This window comes from Poecilia mexicana, unplaced genomic scaffold (assembly GCF_051168715.1).
Source record: "Poecilia mexicana isolate PSO_F unplaced genomic scaffold, ASM5116871v1 scaffold_2, whole genome shotgun sequence".
NCBI lineage: Eukaryota > Metazoa > Chordata > Actinopteri > Cyprinodontiformes > Poeciliidae > Poecilia > Poecilia mexicana.
In genome coordinates, this window is record NW_028263371.1 from 42,729,997 (window position 1) to 42,749,525 (window position 19,529).

General features: G+C 37.2%; 1 protein-coding gene across 1 annotated transcript; it reads right to left on the reverse strand.

The window, feature by feature from the left end:
- Nucleotides 1-1,056: 1,056 nt before the first annotated feature.
- stk24a (serine/threonine kinase 24a (STE20 homolog, yeast)) lies at nucleotides 1,057-18,080 on the reverse strand. Its single transcript, XM_015001349.2, has 10 exons — nucleotides 17,579-18,080; nucleotides 12,608-12,838; nucleotides 10,019-10,075; nucleotides 9,784-9,892; nucleotides 9,223-9,380; nucleotides 7,306-7,491; nucleotides 7,055-7,200; nucleotides 6,765-6,975; nucleotides 6,075-6,211; nucleotides 1,057-5,197 (listed from the first exon to the last, which is right to left on the reverse strand). Exons 1-10 carry the CDS (start codon nucleotides 17,618-17,620, stop codon nucleotides 5,164-5,166), a joined length of 1,311 nt encoding a protein of 436 aa, XP_014856835.1. The 5' UTR covers nucleotides 17,621-18,080; the 3' UTR covers nucleotides 1,057-5,163.
- Between the last annotated feature and the right edge of the window lie 1,449 nt (nucleotides 18,081-19,529).

Consider the following 19,529-nt stretch of genomic DNA (forward strand, 5'->3'; position numbering starts at 1 on the left):
CTTTTATGACATAATTACCAGATCCTCCCCACCCCCACCTGTTTCCAGCTGTGAGATAGCCCAGATCTTTTCTCTCCCTTTTCCAAAGAGAACTCCCCCCCCCCCCCCCCAGAGATGCGGAGGCTTCTCTTTCTCTGGTATTCCCACGTTCAATAAAAAGATAATATATAAAAAAATCAGGTTGGTTAAGAGTGACGGTTGGAAGTGTGGCAACACTGCTGTAACCACAAGGCAAGAGATTAGTCGCCGCACCAGACAAAGCCACGTAGTACGGCATCCTTCCAGCAGGGCTCGCAGGCACATGTAACTGCTCGACTTCAGAGATGGCTGACGATATTCCTATACTCATTGAATGTACTGTATTACTGTTTTTAAAGATAGGACGAGCTAATCTAGTCACCTTTTGTTATTGGTCCTTGTTTGACTTGTCTAAGGTATTTTTTGTATACAAAAGTTTACATTTTTATGTATATTTTTCTTGTGTACAAACTATGTAATATGTGTACAAACACTGTATGTAATATCTGTATATAGTGTGAGAAATCTGATTTTTTTTTTCGTTTGTTTTTGGATGTATAAATAAAACTTGCTGTGAGGTATTTGCTGAAAAAAAAAAAAAAAAAAAACGCCTCTGTGTGGTTCTTAAACTGCTGGAAGTTAAACAAAGTGAGGATTTTATCCAAAGGTCACGCTGCTGTGAAAAACAATATTTGGTTCCCTTACAGATTTATGATTTTTGATGCTTTGTCGCGGTTTAATTCAAAGAAACTCAAAAAATGCACAATGCATTTTTCAAATGTGACCTGTGTGACTATCTAGACTTCAACTACAACTATCTATAGACTTCCAGGTACTCACCAAATAGGCACCTTAGGTTAATTTACCACACTTAATTGTTCTGTTGCCCCGACAACCTGCGCAGAGTCTACCGCGCCTGTCTTTTATCGACACTTAGTGATATTTCGCAGGATCCTGACGGTGCAAGTTGTCTTCTGCGTCTTTCCCAAAATCCTGCTTTGGAGAGTGAATGATTGGATAGAAATGACATTTCAAGAGTAGAAGTCTACAAATATTTATTTCAGTTTGAATCACCAATAAATACAGAACACATTTTTAGGTAAATTCATAACTTTAGCTTCTAGGAGAGTTTTATTCAGCAGTATAAGAGGTTCTTGACATCCCTACAGTTCCATGGTTACATATGATTGTTGAAAAATTTTCTTTAATTTTGGAAAATAGGTTTTACACTTCAGACACAGCTGATGCATTTAATCTCTTTGCTGTAGTAATTTAGTACCAATTTCAAAATAATATTTTGAAGAACTGCCCCCACCCCAGGATTAAAGAACTACAATCAACAGTGTGAATTTTCAAAAAGGCACTGAAGAAAATAAAAAGCTGCAGACAAGCAAAAAAAAAATTCAACGTTCAAACAATCTTTAATTATTTTTGTTCTTAATCATTTGACAGCATTTGATAAATCCAACAGCACTGCCGTGAATAAGCAAAGTCACACCGCATGAAATGTACACATTAAATGATTGCTCTCCAGTGTTAAAAGAAACAAACACAATCACCGACTCAAGCTACAAAAAAAAAAAAGAAAATAAGATAGATAGGATTTTTTTTTTTAAATAAAGAAGTGATGCTCCCACAAACAACTCAGGAAAAACAGAAAAACTGGTTTGAATGAAAGATTATTGAGTCGCAAGTACCACTTCTCGCAAAACTTAAAAGAAACCCCAGAAAGTGCAACAAATTTAAAAAAAAAATAGATGCATGCAAAAGGTGCAAATTATTATTTTTTTTTATCAGAGGCAGATTTCACAAAGAAAGATAAAGAAAAAAGGAGACGAGTCAACTTTGCAGAACAACAGAGAGACAAAACTAAACTACACTTGTGGCTTTTGATCTGGTTTGCTGATTTCTAACATTCCATCATTACTGCGCATTTTTCTTAACCAGCTGAGCGTCGCAGTTATGGAACCTGAAATAAAACGGACGATTTTTTTTTTTTTTTTTCAAAGGCACAATTTGAAAGTTAAAGGAACACCTGCTCAGTCTAGGAAACCCAGGAGCTTTTGGGTCAAATGGTCCCACTGGTAAAACTGGCTGACAACAGAGAGCAAGGCATGATGGGTAGGCTGATGTAATTAAGGTATGTCAAGGTTTTAAAGAGTTAACTTTGCGCCATGGTGACCGGGGTTTGTTCCCCAGTTCTGCTCTTTTTCCCCACAAAGAAAGTCAGCTGCTTTGGAAATCATGTGGAAAATAAAAGAGCTCCCCCAACTGGGCTTTTTTAGAGCAATGTTTTTTAAAAACTAGAGTTTAGGAAGCTATGATGTCATCTGTTTTTACAGTAAATATGTGGGTATATTCCGTCACTAAAGGTTATTTATGATCTGCTGAGAAGCTCACAATACTCCATGCCCACCGAGACACTGAATACCAGCACTGACTGAACTTAACACTGCAATACTGACTCACTCTGAAATGCATGAAATTTCTGGAAGCCATTTTTTCAGTCAGAAAGTTAAGAAATCCATGGTCAAATGCTGAATCCTGACGCCGCTTCAACCAGAACTTACTTTGGATTGTATTTAATTGTACCATGACTATTTAATAAAGGTGGGACAGAGTTCTTCCTTTGAAAAATTTTAAAATCCCAATTAGGGGTTTTAATTATAGTTTACCTTGAAATTATCAGACTCCTGGCAGATTTAGATTTAACATGTAAAAAAATAAAAATAAATAAATCTCTATAACATTTATGTTAGGACTCTGCCCACTAGTCAAAAGAAACCTGTTGGTAAAAAAAACAAAACAAAAAAAAAAAAACTTTAAAACTGCTAGAAGTATGAATAATCCTAAACTTTAGGAACTATTCCTTTAGCGTAAGCTGTGCATGCACACGCACACACACAAACCGCCTCATGCCAAGGAGAGCATAACAGCAGTCGTTTTATCAGAAATCTTTTCTGGCCAACGACGACAACGATGGTTTATAAATGACTTTAAAGACTGACGGTTCAACATGTTTCCTGGAAAGAAACCAAAGCAATACTTTTGATCTTTTATTATGTCTCACCAAGAGTCACCGCATACGCATTTTAATGCAAAAAAAAGAAACAAACGAAAAAACAAAAACGGGAAACAAAAACAAAAAAAATAAGAAAAGAAATCTGATCCAACCTTTTTAAAGCTGATAATATTGATCCCATTCATCACAAACATTATAAGGCCGCTTCATCACCGTTTAGGACTGGACAATCTTTCCGTCCTGTAATAGTATGCTACAACGCATACCACCCAGGTCAGTCTGTGGGCTCTGGGCCGTTAACACCATCATGCACAATCTCTTTGAACAGTCATGACGATGCAGCTGGTCTCTGGCCACCCAATATTTACATCCGACAGCAAGTTTATCTTATGTGGAATTTCTCTGAGCATCGACAGGCACCCCTCAGTAAATTAGAATCGAAAAGTTTGGAATCAAAATTGTAAGGAATCAAATTGCAGAGAGTGAGACGGTTTACTTCTTTAAATTTTGGTGGTTATGGAATATGGCCAACAAAGAATTAAGCTTCCATCCTACATATTTATCCAGTTAGTGAGCCCTCTTCACATGAAGGGTGAAGAAGCTGGTCCTTCACATGTGGATGTAAACAAGCATACTAATGGAAAGTTTAGTGGAAGGAAAAAGTGTGGTGCACAAGCAACAGGGCTAACTGGTCTTGAGAAGGCTGTGAAGTGTAAGAGTCAAAAGTTTTTCTGCTTCAAAAAGAAAAAAAAAGTTTAATGTTTCAATTTTCTGTTTGGGTCTCCATTCACTAAAGGCCATAACTAATAAAATGAGCAGAAGTTTGAAAAAAAAAATCACTCTCAGTTTCAAATTGGTGAAATAAATGAACTTTTCAATCATTTTATTCTAATACATTTGAGATGTGCCTGTATGAAAACCTCCCATCAAGTCCAAATAGAAATAGATAACTAGGCAAACGCCTCACTGCCTGACCAGTCGACTGTCCTCTCTCTGTAATACGGCGCATTCCTGCAAAAATACTGCAATTGTCATGCTACTGCTGTATGGCTACTTTGCTATTAGTAAAGGCATTTAAACTTGAAGTGCAATTAAAAAGGTACCCAGAGGAAGTACCGGTGCATCTCCTAGGAAGACTAAGAGTCTGCTGATTTATGAACAAGACGATGGCACTGCCATTTTAATGGAATGAATGGATGAAACCTCAGTTTCTCTGAGCAATCACGCACAGCAAACAGGAGAGGACGAGGCCGACAAAGCCCGCCCTCCTGGAGCGAAGGCTGGGAACAGCATCCAGTGTTTCAACTGGGGAGGCTTTAAAAACCCAGCCAGCTTTTACATTCTACCACAACATTACAGCCACAGCAAAAAGTGAGGATTTAAAAAAAAAAAAGTAAAGGAATTCAGCGGCAAAACAACGGTGGAGGGAAGAAAATTTAAACTGGAGATGAGAACAACAACAAAAAATACTGATGTACAAAAGAAGAAGCAAAGGCAATCTTTACCAAACAGCCTGCACTTTGCATTTGGCCGTTTTGTTTCAACCGCCCTGTTACGCTTTCAACAATTTATAGAAATGAGCTTATTTACAAGTCTGTACAACCACCCATAAGAGCTCCTTCCGTCTCCCAGACGACCCAATCTACTTAAAGCAGGATACCTGAGTTTTCAACAGAACGCCGCCACTCGTTATCTCTCGCTACCACACGCACGCAACAAACTAAGCAAGGGGGGGTTTTCTTCCGAAAAGGGAACAGAGTGTAAACGTTTGCAAATAATAAAAAGAAATAAAAAATTAACCAAAAAACTCCACACGCCTGCTAGAAAGAAAGATCACTAACTCCAGTCTAAAAATAAAACGGTTGAGAAAGAGGAACAAAGAGGGGACATCGGAGAGCAGCTGGCAGCTGGGTAAGCAGCCGCCGACCAGCCTGCATTCGACCCTCTGGTGCTCTGCGAGCAGATAAACAGACGGTAAGGAGGCCAGGAGTATTTGCTTCAGCCAAACGAGTGACGCAGGCCTTCCTGGGAGAAAATTCGTCTCAGTCGAGCAGGCCGGAGGAGATGTGACTGCTGCTGTCGGGGCGGGAGAGCAGGACAGAGGCGGGAAGCGACGGCGGCCGTCACTGGGCGGTGGCCGCCTGCGGCACAGAAAACCTGGGAGACGTCAGAGCAAAACGTTCAAGATTTCAAAGGTTTTCAACTCAAGACAAGTCGAGACATGGCAAGAGAACTGTTGTTTTTAACTACACAAACAACGGAAGCACTCAAATGTTCAGTTTTTAACAAGTTTAGAGGAGAGAGCTATAGAGAGGCAATCCTAGTCAGAAGAGACTTCAAATGTTTTAAGGTTTTACAAGAATAGTTTATATAAGATTTTACACACAAAACTCTTCATAAGGTGGCAAAAGGCTGCAAAGTCAGCAAAACTGGGGCAAGAGGTTAACATGGAGAAAAGTAATTAAGCACAAATTTGTGAAAAAAAGTATTTCTACTTGTGAATCCTTCCTACAAACGTCTAAAAAAGCATCTGAGAAATGAGGATGTGTGTCTCAGTGCAAGAGACGTACATTTTTTTGGCCAATTTTTTTACTTTTTGTTCAAATCTGACAGCACAGAAAAACTTCAAAATTGTAGAAAATCAAAAACAAAATAAGTGTCGTGTTATTTGGAAAGTTTTCCTTGCTCTTTTTAACATAACTATTTACAAATAAAAAGCAGATTAAAGTAAAACCAAACATGATCCAGCTGAGGCCAGTTGATTTATATTTTTAAAAAGTGTTAGAAAAAACTAATCCTATAGTGCCTGCAAATATTTTCAAAAGCTTAGACTTCTGCAGACAGTTTGATGCAATGGATTTTGTTTAGTTAGTATCAGAATACAGGGGTCTGAATATAAATGTCTTTTGAATTTTCACTTGGGAAAAAACCTTCGAGAACCATGCACCGTTTCCCTTCCACTTGTACTTCTTGTAGTTCTAAAGGCAGAAAATCTGAAAAAAAGTTCACATGGTTTTGCACGAGCTTAACTTACCTCTGAAGTCTCTGCAGCAGTTCGGCCACCAGAGAGTCACAGATCCCAGGGTGGATGTTCTCTGCCAGGAAAACGGCCTTCCTCAGCTCCTCTGCAGCTTCTGGCTTTCCATTACTCGTCTCACCCGTTGCTCTTAACTGCAATAACAGATGTCCAATTATTATTTTTTGTTGTTGTTGAATTTCATGCATATGTATGTGGAGGCGGATTTAATTTAAGTTTCAGGATCACGAAACAATTTCCACTTTACAAGTGCAGACTGTTTTTTTTTTTGTCTAGTCTATTTCTGGAGATATTTTTTCCAAATTTTTGAACAAACGGTTGATCTGAACCGACTTGTTACTGGATTGCAGTTGCTATACAAATAAACTTGAGCAGGTGTGAACCCAAACATCCTAGAAATGTGTATTCTTTTTTTGTTTGTCGTTTTTTTTTTGGTGAATGTATTCTAGAAGTTACCAGCAGAGCAGCCTACATAAGGAATTAGAAATTTTTACTTAGATATTTAGATTTATATTTTGCAGAAAATGGAGCTGGAGGAGCCATGTTATGTTTTGCATCCCTATCCAAACCTGATAACAGAAAACGGATCAAAAACACAAATCCAGTTTGAGTCTGAATCCTGAAGTTTGAATCACTCCAGATGTTCGACAGAATTATTTTCATTCGAAGTTATTGATTACGTAATACCTCGGAGAACAATGGAGAGAATATTGATGTTAAGCTCTGTGACGACAGGCTCTCTGAAGTCTCCTCCTGCGCCTCCACCTGCACCTGCAGCTCTACAGGCTCAGCCAGCTGAACGGGCTCGGGTGGCGACTCCTGAAGCGGACTATGGTCCTTGATGGTGCCGAAGATCCAGTTGTCGTTCGACTTGGATTTGCCGCCCTCCTCCAGCTCCCTGCAGTGAGGCAAGGTTCAGACACATCAGGGTACCTGGTACGACCGCGCTCGTCTGGAAGGTCGCACGGTGAACCTACTCGTCCGAGTCGTCGGAGCTCGAGTCTTCCCGCGACTGCTCCGACTTCCACCTCTTGTATCTGTCGATCAGCTCGGTCAGATACGTCGTCTTTTTGGCGTGCCTCGCAATAAACTTGTGTCTCAGCAACTCTTTGGCTGTTGGCCTCTGTGGGGGGGAAAAAAAAACAACCACAAACAGCAGTGAATTTTCAAAGGATCTATTTCGTAGGTTTTTGGTCTCTAAACTATGAGCAAGGATGTTGAAACTTACAAAGCTAGGCTCCTTATTTAAACAGGCTTCAACAAACTCTTTCAGAAGTTTACTGTAGTTTCCTTCCAGCGTCGGCGGATTGTTCTTTGGGATCAGGAATAAGACCTTCATAGGATGAAGTTCGGAGTGGGGCGGCTCTCCTTTAGCCAGTTCTATAGCCGTTATGCCCAACGACCAGATATCTGCCTGTGAAACAAGGAAAATAAGAGAATTTCACAAGGAGGGAGAAACCTCTTGCCTTTTCTGCCATCGGTCTGTCAACACACTGGGAAATGACATTTCAACTCAATGACTCGCTGGACATAAAACTTCTGCTAAAAAGCAGACAGTGATACAGCAGCTGCAGAGGAGCCACACTGACTCATGTTGTGGTTGTTCCGAAAATATCCACTGGGGCCTTTCTAGACCAGAAAACGCGTCTAAAACTGAGCTTTAGCGCTCAGCACCAACACAAGCTGACAGGGGTCAGTGAAATGCTGAAGGTAAAAAACAGAAGAACAACGCTTCACTGTGGTTTAACACAATAAGTATAATAATATAAAGGCCACGGGTTCCACATAATTATGGTGGCTAAACCGTCTGTCTGAAAGTAAAATGATTTGAGTCGTAGATGAACTCAAAAGGCCCAAAAGTGTTTAAAACAATCACCATGTCAGTAAATACTAAAATTTCCAAATGCCACCATATTGACAACCACCTTAAAACTCTAACACACACACATTTTCATACTGACAAATTTTTATTGGATTAATTCATCCAAGTATAATTACTTACAGCAAAATTTCCCATTTAAGGCCTGCCACAAAATAAAATACAAACAAGCACTTAAAACACATTGAAGCCCTTTTTAATGAACTTAAAAGTATTTATTTGGAATGTGAATAAGATGACAAGTGTTGTGAATTGGTGCTATGTTAATAAACTGAGTGGAATAAAAAAAAAAAAGACGATTGTGTTGTAAAAGTCAAATATGATTGAATGGAGAATCGACAGAAATAAGTAATTTTCTTCGTTGCTATTAGAAAACATCTGTTTTTATTACCGTAATTAAAGTACAATATTGGACACTTAACACCCCTAACTGTATTTCTTAAATGTTTACTTTTTATCACTGTCTTTTTTTATTTATTTATTTATTATGCTGCTAACTACGTCTGTCCACAAAGACAAATATCAATAAAATGGGCAGAAATGAAGCTGAACACTTTAATCAAAAAACAGGTTCAAACTAATCTCTTCAAGTTTCTATTAAGGTTTAAGAACTGGAGAATGTAGCCGACAGAAAAATAGTCTAACTTCATATCCTGCATTCAGCTCCTAAGTTGGTCTCTTCGGATGCTGAGACATCGTGTTTGCGCTCATCTGCTGCATAATGAAACCTTATTTCAAACTTTAAACCTTTTTGGCTCATGGAAAGCTGAACGCAGCTCACTCATCGCTATACCTGACGCTTTATCAGCTATAAGATTTTTTTTTTCTACAGCAATGACGACGACGACGAATAGTGGCCGCAGTCAAACTATATAGTAAGCATATCGTCTGACATCGAAGAAAGTAAATAGAAAATCTCTAAAACAAATAATAAAATACATCTCATTATTCTGGTATTTAGCAAATAAAACAAATTCTAGGAATCCTTACTGACCTGAAACAGAAAAAAAAACCATCTGGTTTAATATCAGAAACGTACACAATATGCAGATTATGCAAAGATAAGCTTTTAAATGTATTAACGTGTCAGATAAATTTTCATTAGGAGTGATGAAAATGCTCAAGTCTTTTCCTATCCGAGAAAGAATTAAGCAGCACGCTCCCCTAACGCTGATAGCTGAATGCTTTTAGACTCATTTGCACTTTGTCTTTCACAGCAGTGACGCAGCTGAAATCCAGTCTGGGTTTCAACACACGTTAACTGACCTTTGAATCGTAGGCAGATTGCTTTATGACTTCAGGTGCCATCCAGAAAGGCGTTCCAACAAAAGTGTTCCTCTTTATTTGCGTGTCCGTCAACTGACCCGCCACACCAAAGTCCGCCAGTTTTACCTCGCCTTGCTCCGACAGCAACACGTTGGCAGCTAAAAATAGCAGTCAATTAGACAAAACACATCGTTTACTCCTCCGGGAAGCAAAACGGTGCAGTTGTCACACAGAATTAAAAAGAAAAATATAAAGCCAGGTTGTGTCTCCATCACCTTAGCGGCATGGACGATTGTAAAACGTCCAATCAACCAACATCTAACTAGAAAATATGTTGCAAATAATATTAACAAAGCAAACATAATGTGTCTGAAGCAGCGTTTTATTTTTTTTTTATTTTTTAATCTGATTGCATTGTCGGCAAGAAGAATTAGACACGGACACAAAGTGAAGAAATTATTCTAAACTCACTAAAGCGATAAAACCGGATTATAGGCACCATGCTGACCAGATGACACTAATTACTGTTCAAACAAAGAGCAAAGCATTTATGAGATTTACCTTTGATATCTCGGTGGATTTTCTTCTCAGAGTGCAGATACTCGAGCCCTCTCAGAATTTCCCTCAGGATTGTGGCTATCTGTGTTTCATCCAGAGCACCCGGCTCCAACTGGGACAGAGAGGCAAGTTTGTGACTCTGCGCTGTAGGAGTACGAACTGTTCTCTCGCAATTTTTCTCCCAAGTTTTTTATTTTATTTTTTTAAGTTGGTAATCAATTTGCAATTAGTATCTCACCAAATCCAGAGCGGATCCTCCTCCCAAATACTCCATAATAATCCATAATTTTGTACCCTGAGGAATAAACGGGATATTTTTTAACATGTGTACATATCAAATGCAACATAAAAATTTGAGTTAAAACTTTAAATTTTCATCATATCATAGGTGTTATGGATGGATGATAAACAGCTAGAAAAAGGTAAGAACGACAATTACTGGTTACAGTTTTCTCTTAAATTGATTAATGATCAACTTAGAAGAAAACCAAATCACAGAAAAACCTCTGCTTTCAAAAGACAGGCACAGTTTCTGCCAAAAGAATGTTCAACCCTTCAACATTTTGTCATAGTACAACCAGAAAATGCAATATGTTTTATTGATATTTTCTGAAAGCAATAGAGGATTAAAATCACAAAATTGAAAAGTGTGCTATGCATTTAGTCCCTTTTATTCTGATATCTCTTAATAATATTTGATCATTCCAGCTGTTTAATCGAGCTTATGGGTGAGACTAATGTAGCGATTCAGTGTAGTTTGATGCACTGAATGTTTTTGTCATTTCAGACAGAGCAGCATTTCCTTAATGTACCCATTACTGCAGATCTTTAGGCTCTCAAACTTCTGTTTTATGGTAAAGTTAGTGACCAAACTTTGAAATCAACGGGAAACACTTTGTTGCAAATACTGCAAAACAAGTCATTTTACTTCATTCTTATGTCCTTTATGATAAAAAACCGTATAAACTCATGTTTCGTTTTCCAGGCTTGGAATTATCGAAGAGGAAAATGACTTCTTTAGCTATCAACTTCTTTTGCATCTCAACTTCAACTATTTGTGAAAATGAGGAGGCTAATTTTTTGTACATTAAACAAAAGGAATGCTTTCTTTTTTGGTAACAATTCATCAGTTAGCTGGTAAAGTGACAAATTTTCTGCTAAATGCCTTGTAGCGCTTTTAACTCCGAAATTAGATAATAAATAAAACTGTTAGTCTAATCTAATCAGAAACAGACAAGGTGCTCTCTTCGTTTCTTTGTTAGCTTTTAATAGCCCGTCCTCTCTTTTAATCTTTGAAAATGGAGACAAATCTTGTCACCAGATCTTCTTGGTCAAAGCACCTTTTGGTGTCATGTTTTGAGCTAAAAAATGTCTTTAATCTTAATGCATAAATGGGCAATGTGATGTTCTTTCAGGTAATATGATTTTCCAAACAGAGTTTTATAGATTATATTTATACTTTATTTTGGATGCTAAAAACAACGTTTAGTAGTTGCACTCATATTCCATAGTTGCATTTGTGTTGCATGTTGTATGTGGGGAAAAAAATAAAAATTACTGTTGCATAATTAGCGTAAGCTTACCAAGTTTCCTTTTTATTATACATGTCATTAAATGGATACAAGACAAAGTCTGTGAGACATAAGCAAAAGACTAATTAAAAAAACCTGCTAAGTTTAGCAGTAACTAATGAACAAACTGCAACCACATCTGTAAGAGCTAAAATAAGATGCTAGAAAACATGTTTGATAATAAGCAAAACAGATTTAGAAAGCGGATTTTTTTCATTAAGAAGCTACAAAAATATTCTAATTTAAAGTTATCATACTCTGCTATGTACCCATATATATATATATATATATATATACATATACCACATCGTTCAGATTTTTACACATTATCTTTACTCCACGATTATGTCCAAATTTTTATTGGTCCATCTCAAAATCTCCTCATAAAACTCTTTGAGTTTTGTGATTTTTAACATGAGAAACTATAAAAAAAGACTTCACATCTGAGTCTAATCACTCTTAACCAACAATTTATATCCCAAAACACACAAAATAGGAATAGTAAGGTGTAATGGTGTATCACTGCAGAATATATAATACCACATAACCATGCAGTAAAAAAAAAAGTTCTCTTTGTAGATATAATGAAATAACAGAGATGTACCAAGTTTTGCGAGGCACAAGCATAAATAAATGCACAAATACCATAAAAAGCCTTAATTCTCTTCTATACTCAGCAGCGCACTGCAGTTTAGCTAATGGAGCACTTTTCTCCAGTTTTGGTGTTTATGCAGCACCGTAAAAGCTTTGAGAGGCTCTCCAAGCTCCATTAAGTGTGGCATGAAATTATATTATATTTAGAAAATAGTTTGGAGCCAATACAGCAACTGCAATTACGCCTTTGTTTGTTTCTTGTTGCTGCTTAGATTATATCTAAATCCACCAGTTCCTAAATGAAACCATGAAGCTTTAATAATCTTTCAGTTTTAGGGAAGCTTGAACATGACGGTTTCTGCTTCTGCAACCGCCCTGCTGCTAATTTTAGAGAGTCTGAATGCTGCCCGAACTGCAATAGTCTGAACCACAACTTTCAGATGTTTAAGCACTTCTAAAGCACAGCGTTGACAGGCCAAAAAGTCAGCAGACTTTATGACTTGCTCTCTCCAAGTATCTGTGCCATATTTCAAAGGCAATTACTCCATTATCCTTCTCAATTATTTATTGAGCCACATTGCTTATTCTGCCGTGCAGAAACTCACCATTACCATGTCAGTCTTGCTGAACACACAAGTGCTTCCTCAAACCTAAACGCTTACCTTGAGATAAGATCCGTGGTATTTGGTAATAAAGGGGCTGTCACATTGGCTCAGCACTGTAATTTCTTGTTGGATATCTTCTATTTCATCCTCGGCCTCCTCAAGATCGATAATTTTAATGGCTACAACTTTCTGAGTCCTTCTGTCGATGCCTTTAAAGACTTCTCCAAAGGAGCCTTTTCCTATCCGCTCCTGCTTGGTAAAAAGTTCCTCTGGGTCGGCGTTGAAATTCTTCGGAAAAAAAACAAAAAAAACAAAAAAACACACACACACACACACAGAAAGAGAAAGAAAACACTTAAATTTTAGTCAAACAACAGGAAACAGGAAACCTAAGTCTAAATGCATATTTATGTGTCTGTACCAGGTATGTGTGGAAGTGTGTATTTGCGCCTAGTCATTCTTGTTTATCTAAAACAGGCTAAGCTCCACCTATATTTAGTTAATTGTGTAAAAATAATCAAAATTAGTTAGAACATCATTTGTTGCTGTAGTTGACTTTAATCATTTATAAAGCAAAAGCTGTCATATAACTCAGGGGGAAAAAAGCTGCAAAATACCAGAAATAACTGCTACAGATAACTTTCTTCACTAATACTGACATCAGAGTGCAAGATTGATTAAAGTAAAAACTATTTCATTTGTCCCCAAAGAGAAATGAAATGCTTTTGTAACTCATGCCATCCAAATATCTTAAGAGAGTCACTGTGGGAGGACAGCGATGCCGTGGGCAGAGGAAATCATTTTCAAAACAAGCATCGTAAGTCTACAAAAACAACAAATCGGAACCAACGTAACAGAGCTGCTCCACTTGAACCTAGTTCTATTTCTGGACAACATCTCCTACATTAAGTGTGGAGAAGTTGGCAATAAAATTAGCTAATAAATGTTAATCAGCTTGTAAATATTTGTAATCCTATCATAAAGCAATTTAAATGAACCCGTTATGCAAGTACAACAAATAAAGCTTCATTCTTTAGGAAGCACTACTGCAGGTAACCTGGATAATCCTGTAACATTCATTTTAAATACATGGCAACAACTAAGAAGATGGAAAAGCAATGTCTTAAGTTTTTGTTTCCAGATAAACAATTTAAAAATAATTCCCCAACTTCAAAAGGTTCAATTTCACCAAGTCTTTAATTTAATCAGCAACAAAAGATTTTATACTCCATGTAAAAAATGAAAAATAAAAACATCATGCCGTTCTGGAAGCAGCGAGATGCAGGACAGAATGTAAATGTAACGTGTTGCGCAACAATGTGGTTTTATACCACCACTGTATGATGGCAGGAGCCAGTTCAAGTTTCACTCTCACACCTTGGTACATCTTCAACACTCTGTACCACTTCAGTCAAGCGCGTTGCCACCTGGATGACAGCTCTCACACCGCGTTTGTATATGTGATGGATTGCACAAAGAACGTATTTGCAACATCAGTGCAGTCAATACAGCTAATCAATTGTGATTAAATGTTTTATAGCTGAGCTAATAGACGTCAATCGCTCGATTCTTGCACTGGAAATTCATTTTCCCAGAAACTTTATACATACAAGGTAATAAAAAGTTAATAACTGCATCAGCTAAGCAAAGCTTAACAACTTTAAATTGATATGATTATTACCTACTAGTTGTAATCAAGGCTAATATAACCACACACGACCTTGACGTCTGCATGCAGTGACATTCTCCCCACTTCCGAGCTGCTGCTATGAGTAATATTTGCATCATAAAACCGCATAACATACATACATCATTGTGGCTTAATGGCCTCCAAAGCAAAGGCTAAACAAAAACAGAGGAACTGCATTCTGAATTATTGACAGAGCTAAATGGCTCATTTCTCTATGGAGCTCCAGAGTGGGAATAATTGCCTTCAAAACAGACCTGTTAATTTGTAAATAAATAAATAAATAAATAGTTGCAAAACATTAATAACATTGTGCATGGCACTACAGAGCACAATTTGAATTTAGAGTGTAAAGTAGCATTAGTTTTCTAAATGATAACTCCAAAAACCTAGCTCTAGGTAACCTTGCTGTAAAACGATGATCTGCCAGAGCTCAGAGCAAATTGCTTTACTGCCTGTGCCCTGTGAGAATAGTTTCCTGTAAAAACTGCTAATGCATGATGGTCAAATCAACAAGGAAGGCGGGATGAGAAACGGCCTTTTGAACAGCTGGCAGAGGGAAATGCTGAACTGAAAGGACTTCACAACACGAAAATGCAGTGCGGTGCAGCGCAAAAAAAACAACAAACTCACGAAGCTATCACAACACTGGTGTGATCAGTCATCCAGATGAAATTTATAATGTTGAGCATGACTTCTGTATAAACAACAGGAAAAATAACAGTGTGATCAAAGATCGCATATCACTGGAATGCAATTGCCGCTTCCATAGTCAGCAGGTTTGCTGGGACAACTACTGCTGCTGCTGCTGCTGCTGCTTGAAGGTCGCTCTAAAAGCATGTTTTGGATTCTCTACCATGTGCACCAAGCAACTTTGTGGTTTGCCGTCAGAAAACCAAAGTGCAACAGACGCGGAATAAACCTTCACTGCAACCAAGCAATGCTTTGAAAGACAAGCTACAAGAGAGCTGTGAAGATAAATACAAATTAAGGGATGTTTTAAAGAGTGATGTTGTGGTTGTGAATTATGCAAACTTGGGAGATTGCATTAGGTTGCTATTCATATCAACATTGTGGCTTACATCTGCTCAGCTATGAAGAAAAAAAAAGATTTTTTTTTTTGACTCTATGCTAATTTTCTTATTTAACACAAAGTGTAAGTGTAATATCATAATATTAAAATTTGCAGGCGATTCGGTGATAGTTAGCCTTCTACATGATGATGAACATGCCCATTGGCCCTGTGCTCGATGAATTTGTTGACTGGTGTGATAATGCTTTTCTTTTATTAAATGTGCAGGAAACAAAGGACATGTGCAATGATTTTAGACAGAAGCCCCAAAACACAAATCAAACAGTAATTAAAGGTCGAGACAGTAGAAAACTACAAATATCTTAGGACTATTTTGGATAATAAGTTCAAATTTACCTGCAAAAAAAATGGGAAAGCAAATATTATTTTGTCTAAGAAAGCTTGCAAAGTTTCAGGTTGATAAGTAAATTATGATTCTATTTTATAGATCATATATTGAATCTGTGTTGACCGTTTCTCTCCTCTGTTGGTTTGGAAGTCTTAGTATCAGGTCAAGAAGTGCCCTCAGCAGAGTAATACGTACTAGTAATAAGATCTTAGGAGTTGAACAATACTCACAATAAACACATCATAAAGAAAACTAAAGCCATTCTTGCTCTCATCCTTACATGCCGAGTTCCGGTTTCTGTCCTCCGGCTCAGACTTCTTTGTGTAAAAAGTAACAGGTACCATCACTCCATTGTTCCTACAGCAATTTCTCTGTGTAATGCAGGATGGGTTGGAGAAGTTGCACCTGATTGTTAGTCTTCGTAGCAACTGTTGGTCGACAATGATTTATACTGCAGAACTCTTCCCATTGTGCATTGCATGTCCTTTTTGGTACGTTTTAGTCTTTTTATTTTAATTTTTTCTAGCTTTGGTACTTTGTCTTTTGTTTTTATACTTGCTGTAACATCAGTTGCCCATTTGAGACACGAATAAATATGAATCTGAAGTGCGTACATGCAAAGCAGAAAGTGGCAAAACTATTTAGTCGTTTTTTTTTATATGCCTTTCTTAAAGACACTTGAAATAGGCAGCAATGCTCAACTTTTGTGCAAATTTTATTCCAATTTTAAATAAATTGGTGCCACCTGTGACCAGTGGGCACAAAAATGCTCAAAAGTAGAGATGCGCAATATATCAAATTCTGCTCGATATCGCAATAGCGCTGTAGTGCAAGTAACTGAGTGGATAAAATATTTATTAGGATATTATATCTTAAGTGCCATACATACAAATTCTGCATGCTGCTGATATTTGTAACCAATTGAATGGATTTTAATTCCTTCACTGCCCACACCTGATTTGTATTTTTAGAGGCTGAGATGCAAAAATTCTTGAACAACGTTGGGGCATTCTAGAAGACGAAAAGAAAGAAGAGTCAGGAAAACGTGGATTGATCGCAATCTATATTGTCATCGGAATATTTTCCTCATATTGTGCAATCCTAATTGAAAGAAAAATATTAAATAATGCCAAAATTAACTTTAGTTTTTACCTTACACAAATATTCACAGATTTTTCTAATTTTAATGCTACAAATGTCAGTTATAGCAATTGAAGTCTTTTTTTTTAATAAAAACTTACAAAGTTGACTTTCTTTTGATCCCAGATATGTAAATTTAATTATTTTTTTTTTTCTGTGGAGGGAGTTTCCCACATTGGCATCAAGGATGATTCTGATCTATTTAAACTATAGTGCTAAGTTGTTAAAAAGTTGCCCACAAAATTATTTTTTTCTATCCTATATATGCAAAGTGATTATTTAGAGAACATATAAATGTCTTCACCTATAGTACGAAATGTAAGACACTTTAAAGGTTCAATTTTAGAGAATGGGACTAAACAGAAAAAAAAAATCTATATTAACTGTAATTAAATTACAACTCTAGGTATTCATAAAATTGCAAAAAAAAAAAAAAGAAACTCAAAATGGAACACAGACTGCTCTAGTTCAATATATATATTAAAAATTCAAAGAAAAAAGAATAATAAACAGATAAGGAGGGTTACCGTTGCATTAAATACATTTAGGCTAAATCTAGACAAGAATAAGAATAATCTGCATTTAACTAAGTAATAAGAGAGGCAGTTTTACCAGGAACCTAAATGGACTTTGATAACTTTTTATCAGTGAAACCAAAATGTGACAGAGGTGGAAAAGGTGACTTTGCCTACACGTAGGTAGTAGTCTTCAGAGGCATAAGATGCAAGATTCAAAGAAAATAATTTAACTCTTATAGTGACAGCATTATGTTATATTTACCTGAACCCCCGGCAGTCCACTCTGAAGAGGGGAGTGAGCCATGGCGTCAAAGAAGCAAAGATGACGCCTCTCCTCTCCTCGTCTCACCTTATCAGATCAACGACGTAACTTCCCTGACAACCGCTTTGACTCCACCAGAGCCCCAAAAAGCTGGTTTAATGTATGATATGGAGACTTTTCAAAGAAGCGAACTTCTACTTGAGGCTGTTGCCTTCTCTCTTACTCGCCTTCCGCAGTTACAGAGCGCTAAACGTTAGCCACTGTTAGCCGTTTGTTAGCAAACAGTTGACAGAGTAGCTTGATCTCATCGGCTCCTCGGGACGTCAGCTGCTCGGAGACGCCACACAAGTCTGGTTGCAATCAGCTGTAAAGAAAGAATATGTGCACACTGTTGTGCCAGCTGCGACGTTTGTAGTTCCTCTCTGGCATCACTTTCCTCTGTCTCCCGGCGCCATCTTGGTTAATGTCATTTCTAAGTGTGAACCAATCAGAGTAGCAAAAAGGAGACGGAGAACACGTCGTCATTCATTAAAGGAAACGTCACTACAGGAAGGGAGTTCACGTACAAATAGGTTTTGGCAAGTCCATTTATCATTCTGTAGTTATATGGGGTTCCAGTTAGACAATAAAGGCGCTCGGTTGTCAGTTATCTAACTTACTTTAAAGGAAAATAACTAACAGAAAGTGTTGCACAACCTCAGCTTTAACAGGAACTAACTCTACCTAACAGATAGCAATCTCAAACTGCTTCTCAATCATTACTCAATTTTTATTATAAAACTAAAGTAAAAAATAAAAAATCAATTCAATTCAAATACGTTTTTTTAATCTCAGAGGGATATGAAATGCTGTCATAACTCATGACGTTTAGCACCTACTTCTTTTACAACACTAACTCAAAGCTGTTAAATAAATCTGCCAGTACAGGTGAGAGAGGAACATTGCACCTTGAAGCTGTGGGTTTATTACTTTTCAGACAGTTATTAGAGAAACAGGGTGCTAAATAACTATATTTATTTTTTATTTTTAGAGACACGAGCCTTCATACATATTTTGATTAAAATTATATGTGGCTTGTTATCAAAAAGAGTCCCTACAGGCACACAAAAGTCACATTATTTGTTCCCAGAATGAATATGAGATACTCATCCCTCAGGTGCATTAGCAAACTGTAATCTGGCTTTGTACATTGCTTTTGGAGTGCAGGCTTCTCTCTCACTGAGTGGCCACCCATGTCAATGCCAAACTCCTTTCACACACAGCAGCATCAGAAAGTATTTTCACATGGTCTTCAGCCTTCATTTTGGGGTTGAATTTACTATTTCTTTTAAGCTTTTACAGTTGACTGGTTAAAACTGAGTCATTTTTCATGTATTTGTTATGCATTGGTACAGGATTTGGCATGGATGTACAAAATAACCTTCTAATTTTTTAAAAATGTCTCTGCGAAACAGTTGGGAAATGCATTGCAGGCTTTGTTAATATGTTATTTGCATATTTTGCATATTCAATGAATGTGCAGATGAATGTGGCACATTAAGGGATCTGGAAATTGTATCCAAGTTAGATTGTGAAGGACCCCAGTTTCCTTCATGATATCTTGGCTGGTTTCTTTTGATGTGACCAAAGGAATCGTTTGATACATCCACAGGTGCATCTTCAGTCAGAACATTTACAGGGTAAGTGTAAAAACTCACCAAATTAATCTATCAGAAGATGATAAACCCACAACATCATCACCTGGGCTGTCTCAATTTGTTTGCCATTACGTTTTTTTATTTTTATTTATTTATTTTTTTTTTTTTTACATATGGCCAAGTTGAGTTGGATATTGTTTTTTCCCTTTTAAAAATAAACCATTTCTTGAAAAGTATTGTTTGTATTTGTGGAGGTTATCTTTGTCTAATATCAAAATTTGTTTGGCACCTATCATAGCCCTGTGGAATCAGTG